This window comes from Aspergillus versicolor (assembly GCF_001890125.1).
Source record: "Aspergillus versicolor CBS 583.65 unplaced genomic scaffold ASPVEscaffold_8, whole genome shotgun sequence".
NCBI lineage: Eukaryota > Fungi > Ascomycota > Eurotiomycetes > Eurotiales > Aspergillaceae > Aspergillus > Aspergillus versicolor.
The window spans coordinates 285,131-308,116 of NW_024467531.1; the positions used below are offsets into that span (position 1 = coordinate 285,131).

At 51.1% G+C, this 22,986-nt stretch overlaps 6 protein-coding genes across 6 annotated transcripts; 4 read left to right on the forward strand and 2 right to left on the reverse strand.

Moving 5' to 3' along the window:
• Nucleotides 1–3,762: 3,762 nt before the first annotated feature.
• Nucleotides 3,763–5,199, forward strand: ASPVEDRAFT_31134 (camp independent regulatory protein; the record flags this gene model as incomplete). Its single annotated transcript, XM_040810429.1, has 1 exon — nt 3,763–5,199. One exon carries the CDS (start codon nt 3,763–3,765, stop codon nt 5,197–5,199), a length of 1,437 nt encoding a protein of 478 aa, XP_040670450.1.
• Nucleotides 5,200–7,564: 2,365 nt separating this feature from the next.
• On the reverse strand, nt 7,565–9,026 carry ASPVEDRAFT_197429 (uncharacterized protein; the record flags this gene model as incomplete). The annotated part of the gene is made up of 2 exons (XM_040809234.1): nt 7,565–7,941; nt 8,028–9,026. 2 exons carry the CDS (start codon nt 9,024–9,026, stop codon nt 7,573–7,575), a joined length of 1,368 nt encoding a protein of 455 aa, XP_040670451.1. The 3' UTR covers nt 7,565–7,572.
• Nucleotides 9,027–10,384: 1,358 nt separating this feature from the next.
• ASPVEDRAFT_136888 (cardiolipin synthase) lies at nt 10,385–11,478 on the forward strand (the record flags this gene model as incomplete). The annotated part of the gene is made up of 3 exons (XM_040807335.1): nt 10,385–10,712; nt 10,760–11,024; nt 11,349–11,478. The coding sequence occupies 3 exons, from the start codon at nt 10,385–10,387 to the stop codon at nt 11,476–11,478; spliced, it is 723 nt and encodes a 240-aa protein (XP_040670452.1).
• A 1,759-nt stretch (nt 11,479–13,237) lies between these two features.
• atrF (ABC drug exporter AtrF) lies at nt 13,238–18,176 on the forward strand. Its single transcript, XM_040816925.1, has one exon. The coding sequence runs from the start codon at nt 13,392–13,394 to the stop codon at nt 17,955–17,957; it is 4,566 nt and encodes a 1,521-aa protein (XP_040670453.1). The 5' UTR covers nt 13,238–13,391; the 3' UTR covers nt 17,958–18,176.
• A 75-nt stretch (nt 18,177–18,251) lies between these two features.
• On the forward strand, nt 18,252–20,670 carry ASPVEDRAFT_808994 (serine hydrolase domain-containing protein). The gene is made up of 7 exons (XM_040816946.1): nt 18,252–18,497; nt 18,574–18,798; nt 18,903–18,963; nt 19,018–19,126; nt 19,208–19,288; nt 19,350–19,925; nt 20,033–20,670. The coding sequence occupies exons 1-7, from the start codon at nt 18,407–18,409 to the stop codon at nt 20,180–20,182; spliced, it is 1,293 nt and encodes a 430-aa protein (XP_040670454.1). The 5' UTR covers nt 18,252–18,406; the 3' UTR covers nt 20,183–20,670.
• ASPVEDRAFT_86076 (uncharacterized protein) lies at nt 20,311–22,707 on the reverse strand (the record flags this gene model as incomplete). Its single annotated transcript, XM_040817780.1, has 8 exons — nt 20,311–20,647; nt 20,709–20,809; nt 20,867–21,150; nt 21,206–21,266; nt 21,319–21,430; nt 21,477–21,655; nt 21,702–21,893; nt 21,955–22,707. The coding sequence occupies 8 exons, from the start codon at nt 22,705–22,707 to the stop codon at nt 20,311–20,313; spliced, it is 2,019 nt and encodes a 672-aa protein (XP_040670455.1).
• Nucleotides 22,708–22,986: the final 279 nt, after the last annotated feature.

The following is a 22,986-nucleotide window of genomic DNA, read 5'->3' on the forward strand; positions in this document are numbered from 1 at the left end:
AGATTCTCTGGGTTGGTTGGGCAGCTGGTCGCCGTCACTGCCAGACCCCGTCCACTCGTCACAGTTGCCGTGTCATCACCAGTCATCACCAGTCATCACCCTCTGGCGAGCTTTCTGGAAGCTGACGAAGACAACGGGCCAAGTCACAATCATGAAATCTGCCCATGCTCAAAAAAAGGTCGTTCGTTGTTCCTTCTTTGTATCTATCATTGGCAGAACAAGATCGGGAGCAGGTCAGGTATCTGGGAATTCCACTGGCTTCCACAAAGCTCGGACCGCGTTTACCAATTTGGGGCGTTACGAAATGATCTTGGACGAGCTTTGTCGGGAAAGTCGTTTTGAATTATTATTTGATGTGGAGGGGGTTAAGGATGCGAAACGATTCCTAGTTTCTCAGATCCCAAGTGACGTCCAAAACCTGCAGCCCAATTCTTTTGCCGAGATCTGGACGCCTTGACTACCCAGCGAGTTCCTATCACAAGACACGAGGAATGAGAGATTTTCGAGGCGGTCATATCATGTGTCTGCTGAATGCACCCTGTGTATGTGTATAAAAGTGTGTATGTGTGTGTGTGTATACCTGGGGTACTGCGCATCATGGCCAGGAACTTAGCAACTTTCAGCGGTGTCTCGTGTGCAGGAGCCGGATCCTTCCTCCATGCGATAACGTTGGCGAGTGGAGGCAGTGCAGCAGGAGATTTGAATGAGGCAATATTCAGACGACCAGGGATAGGGTCACCGTCGCAAAACTGACGCGCACAGTCTGCTAGTCTACCCAGGCTCCTCCGCCCCTAAGCGCACTAAGAGGACTAGCGCGGCCCAGAAGACTCGATGACCAGTGCACATCATCTCATCCTGAACTCCGCCAGGGACATTGGCTTCATTGGCAGTTGCGAGGCAATGATCCACCTGGACTCAACCCCTCAAATCTGCTAGCCTGGAGAGCTCCATATCGCCGCCTCCATGTTTTCAGAACCACATTTGCGAGAGAAATAGAAGTTACGCGAACATTGGGAGAAGGAAGGGGAGGGAAAACAACTCCGGGGTTGGAACGCGAAGCGCACCTAGAGCAATGAATCTCCGATGCGAGAGTTATGATGATGGGCGATTGATGTGATGTAAGATCTTGGGAAAGGGAGATATGAGAGCTAGGCTCTCCAGCTAGTCTGACTACCGTAGGGGGCAAGTGAGCTCCTCGGCCTCCAGCCACTGGCAGCCAGGCAGTTCAAGCGCTCGACGCTTGGAAGCAGCGCCGCAGCAGCTGGCTTCGCAGCGATGCTCGTCTGTGAGGAAGGGATCCTCTTCCAGGTCATCCAGTCGCCCTTGGGCGTGATCCGCCCAACCCCTCCTCCCCAACCACAGTCGGCGCGGGCAGTTGACCATCGCTCCACCTGGTCGCGTCCCTGGGCTGGTTAGCCTGGTTGGCGACTATCCATGGTAGCGCTGGGGCGATGACCGCGACGACTCAGGTAGGTTATTGCTCTAGCCTCCAATAATCGACATCATCTCTTCCAGGGCCGCGTCTCTGGAGTAATGCAATCTATCTGGCGACCGTCTTTAGTCGCCGGGGCTTGGGCTGGAGCAGATCCCGACAAGGCCAATATTAATCAGTGGCAGATCACAGAACAATACGAGGCAGCAGAGTCGGAGTAGAGAACGTCATCTCAGGAGCTTTGGGGTGTGAGGGTGAGGGGATGGTGGTGAGCACTGAGAACCCAGCAGAAAAACGGGGTTCCTGCTTCTCCTTCCCCGCCGACGGCCAACACAGTCAAGCTCCTGTGCCTTACCAACGATCCGACCAGAAGTCTTCATTAATCTTCCCAGCCCGGTGGTTTCGGTTGATTTTGCCCACTCTCATTTGATGCGACTTGATTGGGTTTATAGTCCTGCCGCTGTCAACAGTCAACAGTCAACGTCACTCTGAGTGATTGATTTTCCCAGTCCAGAAGCTCCGCTCGACTGTCAGTGTCAGACTCGATTGTCATATGAATCCACCGTCCAGAGGCCGTGGAGTTGCCTGCACATCGCCAGCTGGATCCGCGGGCATTTCCTAGAGGCGATCCACCGTCGGTGCTCCTGCTCCTTGGGATCACTAGTTGCATCCAGCCTCCACCCGCGCTCTCAACTCGTCAGCCAACTCTGGGTCGCCCCGCCTCTCATCCTCGTCCTCATCAACAGTCTTGGTCTCCGTCTCAACAGACGACGACAGAGAGGGAGAGAGACGCTCGCAAGAGCTTGGTCTGCGCTGCTGCAGGCGGTTTCTGAACCCGCACTACCCCGTTTCCGGCATAGCTCGCCCTCGCAAGTCTGCCATTCATCACCACCATTATTATTATTATTATTATTTCTCGAAATTATTATTTAATTATTATTTTCGTTTTTGTTTCATATTATCATCCTCGCTCTGATCACCATCTTGGTGCACTTTGGAGGCCAGAAAATATTATTATTAAAAAAGGAAAATAATTAATTTAAAAAAAAAAAAAAAAAAAAAGGAAGGATTTCCTTACTTTGGGGCCTGCAAGCTGGGCGGGCCAATCTCGATCTTATAATAATCACTTGGATCATCATAGTATCAGGGCCTTAAAAGTATTGCTGCTCGCTCTTCTCTTGCCTCCCTTAATAATAGTAATCATATTCTGGTCTGCCACAATAATGTGCTGCTCACTGCTTCACTGAATCCCTCCTTCATTCCTTCCTCGACAGTGTCAGCGCACCGATCAGCCCACGGTGACGGTCACGACGACAACAGACTGACCATCGCCCTGCGATCATCCTTTCTCCTGGCCAGTCCCTTATCTACCATTATTTTTCAGAACCGTTCTGCCTTTAAAGTTTTTGCCGCAGTGATTTAACTTCTTCCTGACAGCAGCTTCAGGCAGGGAATTGCCGGCAGGTTCATCTGGCAACTTTGGTTCATCTCTCCCAAGCTCTGGGCAGGGTGTCTTCGATCCCGATCAGAGACCGTGGAACCAGCGAGCCACCATCCGACCCAGTTCCCCAGCTGGAATTGGGGCCAGATTCATCGCTCCATTGCGACCATTCGCTGCGCTGCGTTTTATTTGAAGGAAGACGACCAGGCCGGGTCCGTGCTTGCTGTCGATCTGGGTCTCGCAACTCTGGATTCTGGTAGCCGGAAAGTCAGTAGTCTGGAGGGGGAAAGCTGTTTAAACACTGGCGCTATCCACCCTGTCTTCCACTGGTACGCCTGCTGAACCTGTGAACTTCCTGGACCTGTCATTCTCGCTACCTTCGATCCCGGAGGCTAATCCCTCCCTCCTGTGCGGCCATTCCACACCCCTCTTCTTGTCCTTACGAGCGAGCACTGAGGTTATTATTTTGCCTTCCCCGTTCCTCGTCCGATCTGTCCCCGCCGCCGCCGCCTCCCTACGTTGCCAGCTCTGGAACTATTTACTCGGTTCCCTTGCGTCTCGCACGCCCTCTCTTTCTCTCTTTCTCTATCTAAACCTCTCCGTCAAAAGTTGAAGAAAGTCTGCTCGAGCTCTCAAGAGAACCGTCCAACCTACTCTCAGGACCCTTTACTGCGGCAGCGACACTCCTTTCAATCTTACTCTATTCATCGGCTTCAAGCTTATATATACTCTTATCGATTTCGCTCTTACGTGACAGCCACAAACCTCTTCCGAAACTTTGATCGTCGTGGTTTTTAACTCACTCTCGGGCTTCTTCTCCGCTAGGTTCCGTTCTACAGAGTTCAGGGCACAATATACAAGCGGATAATAAATACAATACTCTGGAACGATGGTCAATGGTACTTCGACGGTGTTGGAGCCGACCTTCACGGGGTACGTCGCGACAACTCAGGATGCTCTAATCCTCTTCGAAGCATGCTTGGCCGGGGTGCTGCACCATGTGCCGCGTCGACCCCACGATCGAGAGCGCAGCCATCTGGTGCGCAGTGGGAGCGTGTTCATCTACGAGGAGCATTCGTCGGGAATCAAGCGATGGACAGACGGTGTAACATGGAGTCCCAGTCGTATCCTGGGTAATTTCCTGGTCTACCGCGAGCTGGAGAAGCCGTTCCCTCCAGGCGAGAAGAAGCGGGCGATGAAGAAGACAACCCGGCGCCCCATTCCGGCAGGAAGACCTGGGGAGCCATACCCGCGACAGGAAACCAACGGCGGCAGCTACTCTCCGTCACCAACGGCCGGTGGGTTTGGAGAGCGGCCTCATCAGACGGACGTCGAGAGAGCCCTGGTCGGTTCGTTGGTAGATTCCTACGGCTTCAAGGATATGGGGTTGGTGAAGAAGACGATGAGCGTAACCGTCTCTGGCATTACTCACCACCTTGTTTCGTACTATAGCGTGGACGACGTGATGCGATCTCACCTGGCGCCACCATCTGCGGTCGAGTCACTCAAGTTCATTCGACCCCGAGCAGAGCTGACCCAAAAACAAAGCTTCCGAGCTCCAATCGATGAGCTTGAGCCCGTGGGAATCGAAAACCCGAGCGACCCAAATCATTCATTCTTTTATCGTCCTCAGATGATGGGACCAGCGTCATACCCAATGCCAACTCCCCATACGGACTTTTATATGCACGCGAACCCCTACGCATCGGTAACCCATCCTTCACAGGCGACTACAGTTCCCGGGTTCCCTCTTACTGGACCGGGTCCCACCCAGCAGGCTTACCTGCCTACGCCAACAGCCCCGGCGCATATCCCTCAACCGCAAAAGCAAGAGGACTATGCCCAGTTTCGCGCCCCAGCCCCGTATGGCACTAGTTTCGATCCGCTCAGTCATGGCGCCGCCGGTGCACTGCCTTCCTCTATCCCGGCCAGCATTCCGACTCTTCCAGGAGTCATCAACGAACGGGCCCGGTCTCAGTCGGACCAGAGTCAATCGGCCTATCGAAATTCTTCGATTTCCTCGCGAAGTGTTGCCACCGACGCAACCTCTCCAATGGACCCATCGACACCGGCCACGTATTCCCGGGGCTCAAGCTTTAGCCTAGCAGGTCAGCTAGACGGGTCTACTCACTCGCCCTTGGAACACCGTGGGATGAGCTTTGACGCCAGCATGCCCCGTCGAGAATCACACCCCATTTCGGCAGCCCAGTATTATCCTGGAAGCGAGCGTCACCAATACTACATGAATGCTCCGGTGCCTGCCACCCACGCGAACTACCCCGTCACGACATGGCCAACGGCGGCTTCTGCTCAGCCGCAGATATGACATGATTGATTGATTGATTGATTTCAACCGCTTAATTTGCATGGTTCCGGTTGTTTCGCCCCATTACCCCGTTTTACGTTCTAATCCCCCCGGTTTCTGTTTTGTCCCCGGTTTCTGTTTTGTTATGATTCCCTTTGTCATTCTCCCCCGTGATTCCCCATTCCATTGTCTTTTTTGTAAGGGCGGCAGTTTGGGAAATAGACCCTGCATAAACTCTATGATGAATTATTTACCCTGATGATACACTGAATTCTCGTAAGAGAATAATGGCGGTATAATTTGGCGGTTTTTTTTATTTTTATTTTGACCTTTTCTACGACGACATGACGAGCCCCAAAACAGTTTGTTCAGCCTTTTTTTTTTTTTCCTTTCTTTTCTACTCAGTGTCCTGTCATAGGGAGGGGTTATTGAGCATTTTGTCTTTCGTTCTTGGCTTTAATGCGTTTACGAGCAATGGGTCGGTTCGGGCGGCACGGTTTAGGGCGGTTATCTGATCTCTTTTGCTTTGGCTCTTGACGGAGCATATTCTTTCTTACTGTCGGCTATTCTGATATTGATGTTGATGTGCCAAGCGCATTAAAACTGTATGGCATCATCCGATACCGACCGAATAGCATGACTACTATTTAATTTTCTTTTCTTCTGCAGCCCGATAGTTGTTTAAGACTGGAGTACTCAATTGGAGTTTCATCTATCCTGGGACCCCTGTGCCATTCATTGCCTCTAGGAGCTTGGAGGAGATTCTGCAGTCTCCATGCATGTATGAGGGCCAAACTTGTTCTTCGTCTCTTAGTAACAGCCTTGCTGGCCAATGCAAGGGATAAAAGTATTACGATAGTACGACCCGGACGCGCAGTTCACTTGCCTCTCATTCTAGAGGACATCCAGCTGACTCGACTCGACTATACCGTCAGATTGAGATTGTCGCGACTACGGATGCATCCCACTTCTCGATCGTAGATCCATTATTGTACTATATGGTTCATCATCCATCAACCACGGATACCCCGAACCACTCTCACTTGTCTTCAACTTCCCCTTTGGTGGTTGTGCGGAGGCTTGGAAACGTCCATGACTCGAGCTAGAATAAAATTTCAACACATCCTCTCTAGCTTCTACTTAGGTGCCTCTCACTACTCCCCTCCTTACTGAAGGAGTACCAAGGAATCGCCATCTATCTTATTGAGATCAATCAGTCAGTCTCCAACCGTCAGAGAACCCCTTCCTTCACAATGCCATTCTTCGCCACATGCAAGAACTAGTGAATACCCCATGTTTTTCTCTCATATTCGGCGGTATGTCGGTTAAAGTTCAGCACGCGTGGCAAGCAAAAGAAATAAATGCCCGGGCACCTTTAGAGACGCAGAAGTGCAGGGCGTGCACGGCTCTGTCTCGCGTGTTATTTTTTTTTTTTTTTTTTCTATTGGACTCCCTTAACTCCTGCACTCCTGCGAGGGACTCCTCCTTGTCCTTGGCTGAGTATCTCCCTCCAGGGTACAGAAGGAATTGGCCTTGCCTTGGTTTGTCGGAGTCTGCTCTCAGGCCTGGCCTGCGTCCCGCGACTTACGTGGACTATGGAGTCCGTACTGACGATATGTGGCAATGTGCATTGCATTTGCATTGCGCTGCGTCGTTTCGTCTCTTGCTGGTATGTCAAGGCAGGTAGCTAGTGGTTACTAAGTGTAGTAACTAACTAGTGATGGAGTATGTCAATGTGGCATGTAAGGAGACGGGGCGGGATGGGACTGTGGTCGGGACGTCCGGTATTATGACTCATTGTGGCAGGTGCGCTGGATGCTTCTACTGGATGCCTCTGGGATGGCTGTGCAGGGCCTGCAGGGTTGATCAGGTATGGATGATGGGGATAGGGATGGGGATGGGCGAAGTGGAATGGGAGGTATGCAGTTGCAACTCACCCCGCTATTTACTGACTTACTCCTAGTGGTTATTGACGGTGACGGGGATGATGGCTGATTGGCTGGTGAGGGCTGCAATGTATGTGCCTTGCTTTATACCTGAAGGATCAATGTATCCAGAATGTGTGGCGACTGAGGTATCCGACCCCCTCTATCTCCATATCTCCATATCCCGCCTTGCGTATTGGTGAGAACCCCCGCCAATGAGGGACATTGGTATGATTTCAAATACTTTCGGGCTTTTTTACACGTTTTATGCACGTTTTTGGGTCGTACAAGATAGAATTTTCCAAACGAGTGGTATTCGATACGTACCTAGTAATTTCTGCAGTAGATCATAATGTTCAACGCTCATTGGCCATGCTAGTTAGTGTACAGATGGGAGATAACAGGATGTTTGGTGCATGAGAGAACGGTCTGTCATGACATTACGTATTCTCTCCCTCCCTCCTTCTCTCTATAGAGGCTGATAACATTCGCGCCGCGGCTTGCTGCGTTGGGTACTGTTGCGGCCGCGGCTGTTACTGCTGCCGCTGCTGTTGCTGATGTTTTCTTTGCCGGCACCGTAACTGTTATGGCCCCTGTTCTGTGCAGTTGCCGTCATATCCGCATTCCCATCGGCGGCTTGAAGGTCGAATCGGACGCTTGTGCGTGGCATTGAGTTCTGAGGTTCCCTCGGCCATAGTCCGTCTCCACGCCATGGCACTTGTGGTTGGAACGGGTTCGGGTTTGGGTTTGGGTTAGGATTTGGATTTGGATTCGGAAGTGGGAATGGGTATGGCATTTGCCCATCTGTCTGGTCTTGTGTATCTCCGCCGGCGACAACCTTAAAGACCTTGGTCAGCATCACAGATGTATAACTATGTATGTCTTGCGCGGGGTATCCGGTATGGGTGTTAAGCCCGCACTTACCGCAGTCCTCTTCCCAGACAAAGAGACGTACTCATCGAAGCCAGCCACCAGCGTCGCAAAATTAAAACCCCTCCTCGAAGACGACGAAGAATATGTCCTAACGGACCCGCCAAACCGCTGCCCGACACTCGTTCTGAAATCCACACCCCGTTTCCTCTTAACTGCGCGATATCTTCGTAACAGCGCCAGCCACCAGCCGGGGTAAGACCCAAACCAGCTCTGCAGAATGGGCTCAATGTCCAGAACAAACTGGACGCGGCTCTCGGGTGCCGGTTTTGCGATGAGCATCGCGAATGTGAATTCACGGGGTAGTCCCGAGCGCTGCAGTGTATTCTCCTCAATTGTCCAGACGATCTGGCTTGCTGCGGCCCCGTCTAGTGTGCGGACTGACCCTTGTATGCTCATCATTTCGTACCTTCTGTATCGTCCGTTGAGACCCGCGGCTGGCGAGAGGGATGCAATGAGCGGGAGCTGCGCGATGCCGAGGGTGCCTGCAAGGCTGTAGCTCCATTGAAGGGTCTCGGGGGAGACGGAGCCGAAAAGCAGGTGTGGTGCATGCATTAAGAAACGCGGGTGGTTGGTTCGGTGTTGTCGCGACCTGGAGCTGCTGGAGCCTTGTCTGTTGGTGGTGCAGTTGTGGGTAGGATGGTGGAGGGAGGCCCGAATGGTTGCTGCTTTGAAGCGGTGGTTGAGAGTGTCCGGCGAGTGGAAGACAAAGCTAACAGCGAGGAAGTCGACATGATCGATATCTCGGTCTGAAACGGCGTCTGTCGAATAGTAGCCATGCTGGAGGCGCTGGACGTGCGCTGTTATGTAGGCATTGCCTGGAAGACGACGCTCATAGATGCAGGGTCTGTTTACGTTGAGCCGGTGGTCAGGGATGTTTGGATCGGAGGCTGGGGCTCGCTCTTTGGGTTTGTTTCCGGTGTCCGGTCCTGGCTGCTGTGGTGGTACCTCTGTGGAGGTTATAACCGGGGCTGTGAGATGGTTCAGCACCATGGTTATAGTTTGGGTGGTTACAGGATAGACGGTCCATGGATATTGGAGTTGTTGAGGTAGGAGAAACACCGCCGGGGGTCTGATCGGAAGACAGTTGAGCACATTGTGTTAAACTGTGCCAACATACTTATCTTCTGACGGACAAATCTTCCAGGAGACAGGGTAAATCCTCTTGTCAGGTGAGCTGCGGCGTCAGATGAGGATAGCAGCTGTAGGCCTCCCGCATGGGACTGAGTCGTCAAATATCCGCCTTTGGGAAAGCTGCTATGTTGTGACCTTTCCATTTCGATAATTAATCCGCTATGACGACAACGCTGTGAGTGATGTTTTTGTTGGATGCTCCTGTGCGATGTGTTGTGAACTTGTGGTGCCGGAATATATAGAGCTGCGAACCGGTATCTCCACCTAGGCGATCACCATGATCGAGTCACAGTAGTGCAACACACCACGTGAAACCCAACGCATCAAGCAACCGCATAGAAGCATTCCGGTAATTATTCTTGACTATATTCCTGTTCAGTAACTGTCACCCTCGTGATGCCTGGAAGGGAGTGCCACATGACAGGATCAACTATTATCCGGGCCCGAGGTGCCGAGCCTGGCGCTTCCAAGTTCATCAGCTTTGACCTTTGTATAGATTCATTTTCCTTCTTCAGCGCTGCCTTTGATATATCCACAAATTTAACATTGTCGCTCCTTTTACTTCTAGCGGGTTGTCTCTACTCAACCGTTCAGCTAGTGGATAACTGGACGTTGATTGCTCCTGCGCCCTTATTACGTCGATTTCAGTGTCCACGTGAGCTCTGTTTGCTGGCCTGAGAAAGCGTAGTTCGGAGTAGGATTGGCCCAAAACATCAATTCTTACATAGAAATCAGGCACGGTGACTGTTTGGACTATATGAAACCGAGTGTTCGTTCATAGCACCTCCACACCTGGATGTGAGCCAGGCTGAGGAGAGAACTCGTTGGACCCTCTAAGCAATTGCTTGCTCGGCCAGCTTAAAATCGGCAATACTGTGATCCGAAAATATGGCGGCACGCTGTCCGCTTACTCTCCATGTACCGAGACTATGCTCTCGGTTGCCGGTATCTCATCAAATGGGACCAAGCACCACCGCATCTAGCTGGAAAGTGCTGTATAGCAGGGGACCTAGCCAGGGCTTGTCTCGAGCATCAATATTCACACTGGCCACGGGCCCACAGAAGAGACCTGGAATTGCCTCTGCCGAACTTTCCCAGCAATGGAGGTTAAGATTCAGGCTGCAACAACGGGGCTCTGCGAAGAAGTCAACCGACCTAGACAAGTCGCAAGGGTCTGTTCCCATTATTTGAGCTCCAGCATAAGTTGCTTGGTTCTGATGTTGTATAGATCCCCCGCAAAGAAATCGCCTATTCTCTCGCGTATTCCACTGCCGACAACCCATGAGAACATTTACACTGTTCCCAACATCCTCACCTTCTCGCGACTGATTGCTGCTCCGCTAGTCGGCTATTTCCTGGTGTACGACTATCATGCCACAGCGTTGGCTCTCTTTGCATACGCAGGCATCACGGATCTTGTTGATGGGTATATCGCTCGACGGTATAACCTGCAGACAGTTGTTGGGACGATTATTGATCCCATGGCTGATAAATTGCTGATGACGATTGGTGTTGCTTGTCTTGCAGTCAACGGGTCAATACCTGGTAAGTTCCGTCCAACGCATTGAGAACTTCAAACCTGACAGGTATAGTGTGGCTTGCCGTGATTATCCTCGGTCGGGACGTTGGCCTCGCCCTCTCTGCCATCTACTACCGATGGATATCATTACCGCCCCCGAAGACCATGGCGCGGTATTGGGACTTTTCCCTCCCGTCTGCGGAGGTGAAGCCAACTGGCATTTCCAAAGTCAACACAGCGCTGCAGCTGCTCCTTGTCGGGAGCGCGATGGCCCTCCCTGTGCTTCCGGCGACATACATTGATGCCTGGAATCTGAACGAAGCAATGACTGCATTTCAGTAAGTTGTCAACGTATTTCCTTCCTGCGTTTGCATGTTATTTGCATTTTTGTCTGGGTGGATTGGAAGTCCTGGCGGGGTAAAAGGTGTGTTCAGGGATCGTCTGGTACATACGACCACAGGGTGTGGAAAACAGGGCTTCCCGTCCGCTCAGCCGTACTTAAGCCACACGCCGGCTGGTTAGTAGTATGGTGGGTGACCACATGCGAATCCCAGCTGTTGTATGTTTTTTGTTTTGTTTTTCTTTTTCTTCTTATTTATTTTGTTATTTCGTTTTTATTCTCGTTTTTCGCACTTTATTCCAGGCAAAACTAACATAACTAGATATCTCGTCGCTGCGACCACAGTCTGGTCAGGCCTGAGCTACGTTTTCTCCAAAGACGCAGTCAAAATTCTTTCAAAAGAGGAGGTCCAGAAACGCATCGCTCGCGCGGCGGGAAAGAAAGCCCCTTGAATTGGCTGCCTTGAATAATGGGCTGCCGGCTGATTCGCTGTACATTAGTCGTCCAATTTGTATAGAGTAGAGCGGAGCATATCATTGGATTATACTTCACAGCGTGCATCGTGCATTATGCATGTCGCAAACTGCGTCGTATTTATCGATCTATCTAATTTTGACTGCTGGCACCCATATACGCCGCTACGGAGCTAATCTCGAGCAGGGCAAGAAGTCCGCTCCTTTTTAGACTTGGCTGGTAGACCGCACACCGCAGACCGACAGAAGAATGCATCGGAGCCACGAGTCAGATTCGTAGTAGATCGCGACATGGCGGTGAATGCAGGAAGCAAGCAGCACATGATAGATAGATGATCCATTGGCAGTCACGTTCACCAACTCCGCGGTTCGATTCGACTGCTACTCCGAGAAGAAGACTCTAGAATTGGTTGGGCGCCTGGAACTCCGATCCTGATATCTCGTCGTCGGACACTTACATCGACTTGCCCGCCGTAAAATGGTTTCCGCCGCAGAGTGCGGGTACTATTACCACTAGCAGTTAGTGCGACCTGTCTTTCTTGAGCTACCTTTGGACTATGGCATAGAATAGACTTGGAAATTAGGTCCAAAGTCTTAGCGGAGTTCGGTACAGCACGAGCCAAGCGGTTGACCGACAAGGATGGAAGGGAGTGGGAGGTTCACGTTAGCGGTCTGAAGTCTGAACAGCGGGCTCCGAATTTGGAAGGCGCTTGGGTCAGTCAGCACGGAGACAAGCGGAGGAAAGATGGGTGGCCTTGGCGTAAGCGGCAGTGAAAAGTGTGCGATAAGTGGGCGAAAAGTAAGTTTGCAGGGTTTGGTTGCAAGGCAAACAGCATGATTCAAGAGAGCGAGATTGTTCTTGGGTGGCTCGGAGACTTTTGGGCTAATGCGGATGGATTATTCACCAACAGCAACCTGACCCTGTGTTTCCCACTTTGCTGGGATTTGGGTTTGTCATGGAATAAGCTGATTAGCTGAGTGAGCGAGAGAGGTCGGACGAGTCGATATGACGAATGCGGTCGGGTCTTTGCGCAGAGGCATGGAGCAGAGGAATAAGTGAAGCAGAGGGCCTTATACAGAGGCAGCCATGTATAGTTAGCGGCAGCCATTTAAGCGAGGCAAACACCTGCCGGAAATAGACGCCGGATGCTTATCTCCGCCACGGCCCAATCATTCCGCTGCAAGATCCTTCGTGCTCAGAAATTTTCTTCCTCGCCTTTGGCTGTCGCCCCACGATCTGATTCAAGATTGCGACTGGACTGGCCAATGGCTTGCTTGTTGCTCATCATGACTCACGGAGCTCCCATTGAACTACCCACTTGTCGCCGCCCAGACCATGTTGCACTTCGTACCATTCCCGAATCTGCGCCCTCGAAGATTGAGGTTTCTTCGGGGTTCCAGGCTTGATCGCCCCGAGCACCAGACACTGATTCAGGATGATGCTCTGGGTTTTCTTCGGTTTCGGCAACATCCTGACAAATCCGAGGCCAGGCTTACAAGCTGCTGCCCCATTGCCCGGAGTTAAGTGCGTTAGTAATGCACATGGCCCGTATATTGTTTCTCCCCGGGAGCCCTTTATAACCATGACGCAGTTCCACCCTCATTAGCTCTCGCTTTTTGCCATCCTTTTCTTTCTTTCTTCTGTTTCCTTTCTTTAGGCTTCTCGTCCTCTGCGCGGACGCTTAGCAGTATACTCTCCACTCCCAAATACCCTTTTCAATTGCGTTTTGTTGTAAATATCACGCGCCACGCACTTTACTTTAATAATCACGCTGTTTTCGCTACATGCTTCGGTCCCCCCCCGACCACTTCCTAACCCAGAAATTTAATTCAGTTGCCCTACAACCTTAATACACTGCTATCGAAGTTACTACCAACAGGAGCTGGTCGCAATGGCCGAACCTGAAAAAGCCCACGATGCGGGCCTGGCCCAAGTCCCGACTGTCGGGGCCGAAGAGCCATCCGACACCACCATGGTGTCAGGATCCAGTAGCGACACTGAATCCTCATCTGACGGCCAGTGGGGAGAGCAGGGAACGGAGCCCGTTTCTCGCCGCGGCGCCATGGAGGACTACGAGGAGATGCGAAGGGAATTGACCAGACTGAGTCTGCAGCGCACCAAGTCAACAACCAAGGACGGCCCCAGTCGACTGCGATCTCGCGCAAGTCAGCATCAGGACCCCGAAAAGGCTCTCGAGGAGGAGGAAGCGGGCGAGGATGAGTCGGGCGAGTTTGATTTGACGGACTTTCTGATGGGCGGCCATCTTGAGCGGCGGACCACCGCAGGAGACCCTGCCAAGAAGGTGGGTGTTGTGTTCAAGAATCTAACTGTCAAGGGTGTTCAGACTGGTGCTTCTTTTGTTCGAACCCTTCCGGATGCTGTCGTTGGAACGTTTGGACCCGACTTGTATAACATCATCTGCCGGTTCGTTCCCCAGCTGCGCTTCGGAAAGAAGCCGCCCGTGCGTGACCTCGTCCATGATTTCACCGGTGCTGTTCGCGAGGGTGAGATGATGCTGGTTCTGGGACGCCCCGGAGCTGGCTGCTCGACCTTCCTCAAGGCCATTGCCAACGATCGTGACGCTTTCGCTGCGGTTGAAGGTGATATCAGCTACGGTGGACTGAGCGCCGAAGAGCAGGACAGGCGCTACCGTGGTGAAGTCAACTACAACCAGGAAGACGACCAGCATTTCCCGAACCTTACTGTTTGGCAGACGCTCAAGTTCTCTCTAATCAACAAGACCAAGAAAAATGAGAAGGAAAGCATCCCGGTCATCATCGATGCCCTGCTGAAAATGTTCGGTATCACCCACACGAAGAACACTCTTGTGGGAAACGAGTTTGTCCGTGGTGTCTCTGGTGGTGAGAGAAAGCGTGTTAGTATCGCAGAGACCCTTGCCACCAAGTCTTCCGTCGTTTGCTGGGATAACTCGACTCGTGGTCTTGATGCCAGCACTGCCCTGGACTACGCCAAGTCTCTTCGTATCATGACCGACGTTAGCAAGCGCACAACTCTAGTCACTCTTTACCAGGCCGGTGAAAGCATTTACGAGCTGATGGACAAGGTGCTTGTTATTGACTCCGGCCGCATGCTTTTCCAAGGTCCTGCGCATCACGCTCGCCAGTACTTTGTCAACCTTGGTTTCTACTGCCCCGAGCAGTCGACCACTGCTGACTTCCTGACTTCGTTGTGTGACCCCAACGCGCGCCAGTTCCAGGAGGGCCGTGAAGCATCGACACCCAAGACTCCTGAGGAACTCGAGGCTGCTTTCCGACAGAGCGACTTCTACAAGAGCATTGGAACAGAGGTCCAGGCTTACGAGACCAAGCTTCAGGAAACCAACTGCGAGGACACTCAGCGCTTCCAGAAGACTGTTCAGTCATCCAAGAGTAAGACCGTTTCTAAGAAGTCCCCCTACACCGTCTCGATTGCTCGACAGGTGGCTGCCTGCGTGCGCCGCGAGTTCTGGCTTCTGTGGGGTGACAAGACCTCTCTCTGCACCAAGTACTTTATCATCATTTCGAACGGCTTCATTGTCGCATCTCTGTTCTACGGTGAGAAGATGAATACTAGTGGCGCTTTCCCTCGTGGTGGTGCCATTTTCTTCTCGATTTTGTTCCTCGGCTGGCTTCAGTTGACCGAATTGATGCCTGCGGTTTCTGGACGGGCCATTGTTGCGCGACACAAAGACTACGCTTTCTACCGACCTTCCGCTGTTGCAATTGCACGTGTGGTTGTCGACTTTCCCGCTATTTTCTGCATGGCCGTACCGTTCACCATTATCGTATATTTCCTCGCTGGTCTTGATGCGACTGCCTCGAAGTTCTGGATCTACTTTTTGTTCGTGTATACCACCACATTCTGTATCACGGCCATGTACCGCATGTTCGCAGCACTATCTCCGACCATCGATGATGCCGTACGGTTTTCTGGTATCGCTTTGAACGTGCTGGTCTTGTTCGTTGGTTATGTGATTCCGAAGCAAGGTCTTATCGATGGTTCGATCTGGTTCGGATGGCTGTTCTACGTCAACCCGCTTTCCTACAGTTACGAGTCCGTCTTGAGCAATGAATTCTCTGATCGCATCATGGAGTGTGATCCTTCTATGTTGGTCCCGCAAGGTCCTGGAGTTGATCCGCAATACCAAGGTTGCGCTCTCACTGGATCCCAACTCGGTTCTACGGAGGTTGCGGGCGCGGACTATCTCAGCACAACATTCCAGTTCACGCGCCACCACCTCTGGCGCAATTTTGGTGTTGTCATTGCTTTCACCGTGCTGTATATTCTAATTACCATTCTCGCTACGGAGACCCTGTCTTTCGTCGGCGGTGGCGGTGGCGCCCTGGTCTTCAAGCGGTCCAAGAAGGCTAAGCAGATCAAGGCCGCCGCGCAGAAGCCCAACGATGAGGAGAATGGCAAGAGCGATGGGGCTGTGGCGGAGTCTGGCCCTGGCAGTGAAGCCGCCTTCAACCGGATCTCTTCTAGCGAGCGTGTTTTCACCTGGAATAATGTTGAATACACGGTGCCTTACGGAAATGGAACTCGGAAATTGCTTAATGGTGTTAGTGGATACGCAAAGCCAGGGCTTATGATTGCCCTGATGGGTGCCTCTGGAGCTGGAAAGACAACCCTGCTGAACACCCTGGCTCAGCGCCAGACTATGGGTGTCATTGGTGGGGATATGCTTGTTGATGGTCGCCCTCTATCAACTGACTTCCAACGTGGTACTGGTTTCTGTGAACAGATGGACCTGCACGACAACACTGCCACTATCCGGGAGGCCCTTGAGTTTTCGGCTCTGCTCCGTCAGGACAGGAACATTCCCCGGGAGGAGAAACTTACGTACGTCAGCCAGATTGTCGACCTTTTGGAACTGGAGGAGATCCAGGATGCTATGATTGGATCCCTCAATGTCGAACAGAAGAAGCGTGTTACTATCGGCGTGGAGTTGGCTGCTAAGCCTAGCCTTTTGCTCTTCCTCGATGAGCCGACTAGTGGTCTGGACAGCCAGGCTGCGTTCTCGATTGTGCGTTTCTTGAAGAAGCTTTCTCAGGCTGGCCAGGCCATTGTTTGCACTATTCACCAGCCCTCTTCCATGCTGATCCAGCAGTTCGACATGATTCTGGCCTTGAACCCCGGCGGTAACACGTTTTACTTTGGACCTGTTGGCCCTGATGGCAAGGACGTGATCAAGTACTTTGCTGATCGCGGTGCTGTCTGTCCGCCAGCAAAGAACGTGGCCGAGTTTATCCTGGAAACCGCTGCTAAACCAATTAAGCGCGAGGGCGTGACGGTTGACTGGAACGAGGAATGGCGCAACTCAGAGCAGAGCAGAAGAGTCAAAGAGGAGATCGAGCAAATTCACAACGAGCGCCGCGACGCTACAGCCACCGAAGACCAGACCGTGCAGTACGAATTCGCTGCTTCGACCTGGACTCAGACCTATCTCCTGACCCAGCGTGTCTTTACCCAGCACTGGCGTGACCCATCCTACTACTACGGAAAGCTCTTCACTAGTGTCATTATCGGTATTTTCAACGGTTTCACCTTCTGGATGCTCGATAACTCGATCGCCTCCATGCAGAACCGCATGTTCTCCCTCTTCCTGGTTATTCTTCTCCCGCCGATCTTCCTGAACTCCACCCTTCCTAAGTTCTACATGAACCGTGCCCTCTGGGAAGCCCGTGAATACCCATCCAGAATCTACGGTTGGTTCGCCTTTTGCACGGCAAATGTCGTCGCTGAGATCCCCATGGCCATCGTCTCCGCAACTGTCTACTTCCTCCTCTGGTACTTCGCCGTCGGCTTCCCTGTCGCGGCCTCCGCATCGGGCTACGTCTTCCTCATGACAATGCTCTTCTTCGTGTTCATGGCTTCCTGGGGCCAATGGGTCTGTGCGTTCGCGCCCTCCTTCACCGTAATCTCCAACGTGCTCCCGTTCTTTTTCGTCATGACCGGTCTCTTTAACGGTGTCGTTCGCCCTTACGCCGACTACCCCGTCTTCTGGAAGTACTGGATGTACTACGTCAACCCGGTAACTTGGTGGATTCGTGGCGCCATCTCAGCCATCTTCCCCAGCATCACCATCCAGTGCTCAACCACCGAAGCCACCCACTTCAATCCTCCCCCGGGATCTACCTGCTTTGACTACGCAAACAACTTTGTCACCAACATCGCGGGTGTAGGGCGGCTCATTAACCCCGACGCTACCGAAGACTGCCAGTACTGCCAGTATGCCAATGGCACAGAGTACATGGGCCAGCTGAACGTTAAGGATGGCGACAAGTGGCGCTCCTTCGGCATCTTCTTGGCGTTTGTCATCGTCAACTGGGTGCTTGTTTACTTCTTCATATACACCGTGCGCGTGAGGCGGTGGTCGTTTGGCATGGGCTATTTGTTTGGAGGAATTGGTGCTGCCATGTCGGCTGTGAAGAAGGTTTTCTCCAAGAAGAACTAACGGCTTTCTGTCTCTCATTTACAAGAAAACAGGCAAGAGAAGAAGTCGTTGGTTTATATTTAAAAAAAAAAGAAATGGGCTTTTTCTTCAGTACATAACTATAGACTGAGCGTGGGCGTTAAGTTGCATTTGTGGCGCACTCTAATTTTGGTTATTACTATAGTATTACAGTTTATTATTATTTAATATACTACTAAAAAGTTTAAAGCTTGACCCTGCTTTTATAACTGTAGCAACTGTAGCACCATTCGCCAGGGGATTGTACTGCGATGAGAGTAGTACCTCGGTCTACTCCTACTGGTAACCGAGGTGCAGATATCTATAAACTGCAGGATACAAAAACACAATACTGCAACACTTCTTTCATATACAGCTGAAATCAAGAGGCTTTAACCTAGTGGATCCCTAACATCCAATTATTCATTGAATACTTTATAAAGAAAAGCACCATGGAGGCCCTCGATAATATCCTCGATAACGCTACAAACCCCACAACGGGAATCCTCCACGGTGCGGTTTTCATCGCTGTCGACAGGTCAGGTATTATATCGAGGCTTTTTCCCAACTGTCTTGACTATAAGCTATACGTACTAAGGTATATTCTTAAAACCTCTAGGCAAAACAATCTACAGCCGCGCCTCCGGGCGAGACCGTCTCGACATTGCCAGCGCGAAGCCTCTTCAACTCGACTCGCTCTACTGGATTGCGTCGATGACGAAACTCGCCACGGCTGTTGCGGTTGTGCAGTTGGTTGAAAGGGGTGTTTTGAATTTGGATGATGATGTGAAGGAGGAGATTGAGGAGTTGAGGAGTGTCAAAGTTTTGAGAGAGATGAGGACTGGTAGGTACCCTGCATACTGCTTTGGATTTATTCATTAATGTTTGAGCATGGGGAATTTTACCTATCCAATGATTATACGATATACTGATACTATAGTGGGATAGATCCATCTTCGGGGAAGGATTACCCAGTGCTTGACCCTGTTGAAGGGAAGATTACACTGCGGTATGTCCTGGGTCTATGTACGTATACTGAGTATAACTGACAAACAACATCTAGACAACTCTTATGCCACACCTCAGGCTTCGTTTACGACTCATCATCACCCCTACTCCAGAAATGGTCGAAGTCCCAGGGCAGATCAGCGTATACATTCAGCGGAAGCATGGTATTCACGCCCCTTTTGAAACACACCTAGAGCCTGGCAACAGAAATGCTAATCAATGCGATCTACTACCTGGTGTTATAGGATGGCTATACCCACCCATTACTCTTTCAACCTGGGACCTCCTGGGAGTATGGAGCTGGGCTTGACTGGGCTGGCCAATTAGTTTGTCTTCCTCTCCTTCATTCTCTTGCCCAGTGAAGTCGTTTTTGACAGATCTATACAGATCGAACGCGTAACAGGCTCGCCGCTCTCGAAATACATGCAGGAAAACATCTTTTCTAAACTAGCTGCCTCCTCGACAACATTCCATCATCCTTCCCAACCTCGTGTCTCAAATACTACTAATAATACTCAGCCTCCCCTCCTCGAAATGGCCTATCGAGTCCCCGTCTCAAATAAAAACCAGAGCACAACCACAACCCCCAAAACATCCCTAACCCCAGGCCCCATAACGCTGCAATATCCACTTAAGCAGGATCTCGGCGGCATCGGCCTCTTCAGCACGCCCACTGACTTCACATCCTTCCTCACATCCCTCCTCCGCGGCGGGGGCACTCTATTCCACAAGGGCGAAGAGAGCGTCAATCTCCTATTTGCCCCGCAGTTAGATCCACAGTCCGAGTCTGCAAAGGTACTACCCAAGGCGCTGGGGTGGCAGATGAAGCGGATTTTAGGGGCATCGTCTACTGATACAGGTACTGTGAATCACGCTCTAGCAGGCACGGTGACGACGAGGGATATACCCGGCCGAAGAAGGGCAGGCAGTGTGAGTTGGAGTGGGTTGCCGAATTTGCATTGGGTGAGTCTCTACTGAATTATGCTAATGGGTAACAATGTTAGGTCGGGTTGCGTGTGTGCAATCCGGGCCGGCTCATTCTGATTGATGCTAACCACGATATACCACAGTGGGTCGATCGTGATACGGGCATTGCGGGTGCTCTTTTCACGCAGCTTATGCCCCCTGCGGATGCAGGTGTTACAGGGCTTTTGATTGAGCTTGAGAGCGCGCTTTATGGGGTGTTGAATGGGGGACCGAAAGGGGGTGTAAAGTTGTAGTGATATATACCCATTTAGTTCAAGTTGCGGGGGTATGTTTAGCACTAATCGATCAAGACCGGTTCTCGTGTCGAGACCAGGCAGGTACTCTGAACATTAGACCTTCCTTGTCTCCGAATAGATAAAGTCTAATATTTCTCCTCCATGAAATACCACGGTTTTTCTGGTCCTGAACCACCATATTTCTGGCCCGGCAAACGCATTGGCACGGGTACTGTGCCTCTGAAGATATCCAGAAGCCCTGTATTCTCTTCTTTAGCTTTACTCCCAGCACCGCTTTCTACTCCCTTTCCTTTCCCAGTCTGTGGCTGGTTTTCTGTTTCGTCTTCGGTTTCACTCTCCGTGATTGGCTCTGAGGCTTCGCTTTTCTCCTTCTCTTTGAATACTGGGACCACAACTCCGCATTCCCAGTTTCGACAATTGAGTTTAGGTTGTTTTGTTGTGCGGTCGAAGACTAGACGGCCCCTAATAAGAAAAATAGCAGGTTAGAAGGCATAATTAGAAAAAAAGAGAGGAAGGAACCTACCAGGCGCTTTCGGAGAGATTCGCACTTCCGACGTATGCCCAACCAGGACACTCGGAATCGTCCGAGACGGAGATGGGCTCGTCTGGTTGCACATACAGGATCTGAATAATCCAGTAATTAGTATATCACAGAACCACAGACGCTGTAGAAGAAGGTACCTTATTATGCATAACCAGCCCATCTCTTACACTAACACAATCCCGCAGCACATCTTTCGGGAACTTGCCATTATTAAACCACTTCGATTGGAAACATATCGTGCCGCCCGCATTTGGTCCACCCCTTGACTTGACAACGGTGTCGTAGGATGGGAAATAGACGCGGATTCTATCCTCCCACTCGTCGGCAGTGGATGCTTGGATAAGACGCCTTGGATCAGAGAGGGATTTGGCGGGGAAAGTTTTTGCCGTTCGAAGAGTTAACTCAGTAAGACCGTTGTCTCCTGCGTAGAATACTTAATTAGATGGAACTGGGATTAGTGCGCGGAGGGTGCCAACCTTGAGCGGCGAGGTATATGCACTTCATAAACTCGGGTGTTAGGGAACCAAGCGAGGAGGTCTAATGCTGTTAGTTGTATACTAGGTGTGGGGATTGTGATATTTGTACGTACCACAAAATCGAGGTTAAGTGGCTTGTCAATTTGCAGACCGAGAGATTCCACTGACCGGCCTAGCCCGCAGTATCCAGTCTGTTTCCATGAAGTTCCTGAATGCGAACCACCACTTGGCAATGTCAGTAATCAATCAATGGCCGGTACACTAGACTTACATGGTGTGAACGAATGCAAACTGCGCTGTGTTACTGAAATCAAAATTCTCTAGCTTCGCAATGACATTTTCATGGAGGGTGGTAGCCCTGAGGAAGTAGACGAGATCGTTGTAGAAACTTGTCTTTGATTCACCAGTCGTTGGCCCATCTTTTCTGGGTAGGTCAATGAGAAAGACACTCTGGGCAACGTTAGTCCGGTAACAATAAAGTATTAAGTCTGCATACATTCTCCATGACGCCGCCACCCTCTCCCCAGTCATACGGAATGAGATTCGCAGTTGGCACTACGATCCGGAGATATTTTGAATGGAAGAGTAGCATGAGTTTGGAATGCATACAATTGACCTGGCCATCCATTGGTGGGAAGCACAGACGCAGTGTTGTCATAGTTGCTGTTTCCGATTCATATTGTCGTTTCTTTTTGAGTCAGAGTGGTCAAAACATGGACGCTTGGAATCGAACCCGATAATTAACTTACTGTAGCATCATCCTTTGCTTGCATAACTAGTATGAATCGGCTCCTTTTCAAATTGACTTTGCCGAAAAGCCAGTCCATGTCCCACATAAATGAACTCAAAACCGCCAGTTCAAGATCTGAGCTTTGCAGGACCTCATCAAGCCTGATATCATCATCGGTTCTGGGTTTTCCGATTGCGAATGTCTTCTTAACCACCCCCGCCGGAAATTGAATAAATGGTACAGATGATGGAGGCCCTGATTTAGCCTGTATACTGCTGGCACTTTGCCGGGGTTCAGTCCGCGCCCGCTTCAGTTCATGTTGGTCAGATTGGGATGTCTCTTCAGGTTTCCTCTTTCCAAGGCGCGCAAGGCGCTCCTCCTCCATTTTCTTGCGATCTAGCCCAAGGAAGCCTCCCCCGTTAGATTTGGGCTCAAGTTGGTCCTTCGTCTGGGACTGGTCTGGAGCAGGAGCAGACGTGGGCTCTGGCTTAGAAGATGGCACATGCGCGCCAGATTCTTGTAATGACAAAGCGATGGCCCTTTTTAGATCTTCGTCACCATCGTCTGCAATATCAACGACGCTTGCCTCGCGGCTGGCCTCTGAGCTAATGACCGACTTGGACTTGGGATAAATCGGTACCACATCTTCATCGCTGTCACCTGTTAAATCAACAACCGGTTTATTCTGATTATTGGCTCTCTGAACCGGAGACGGGGCGTTACCCAAGGAAGCAGCAATTGCTGCTCTTAGGTCCTCGTCTTCAGAATCCATGTTCAATCGCACAGTCGAACTGGTATCAATAAAGACTCGATGCGTGTGAAGTTCAGAGTAAAGCGATGCTCTCTGACATGTGTGCTGGTATATTGAACGAGGGAATCTTGTAGCCGTAAATTGGTGTTGAATGTTTCGCCGAACCGCAGTAAACATCAACCCAGGAGTGAAGAACGCGACCCGACAGCGCGAATGAGATTGTTTACATCAACCTAAAACAAAGAGTATCGAGTCCCGTCGCTAATAGAAGCCCGGTGTGGATTATTCTTTCAATGAATG

What these genes read in the sequence shown, in the direction of transcription:
- ASPVEDRAFT_808994 (XM_040816946.1), top strand. Translation starts at nt 18,407, where the DNA reads ATGGAGGCCCTCGATAATATCCTCGATAACGCTACAAACCCCACAACG. An exon ending in GAAGGGAAGATTACACTGCG is followed by an intron (nt 18,964 to 19,017) that starts GTATGTCCTGGG and finishes AACAACATCTAG; the next exon opens with ACAACTCTTATGCCACACCT. An exon ending in ATACATTCAGCGGAAGCATG is followed by an intron (nt 19,127 to 19,207) that starts GTATTCACGCCC and finishes CTGGTGTTATAG; the next exon opens with GATGGCTATACCCACCCATT.
- atrF (XM_040816925.1), top strand. Translation starts at nt 13,392, where the DNA reads ATGGCCGAACCTGAAAAAGCCCACGATGCGGGCCTGGCCCAAGTCCCG.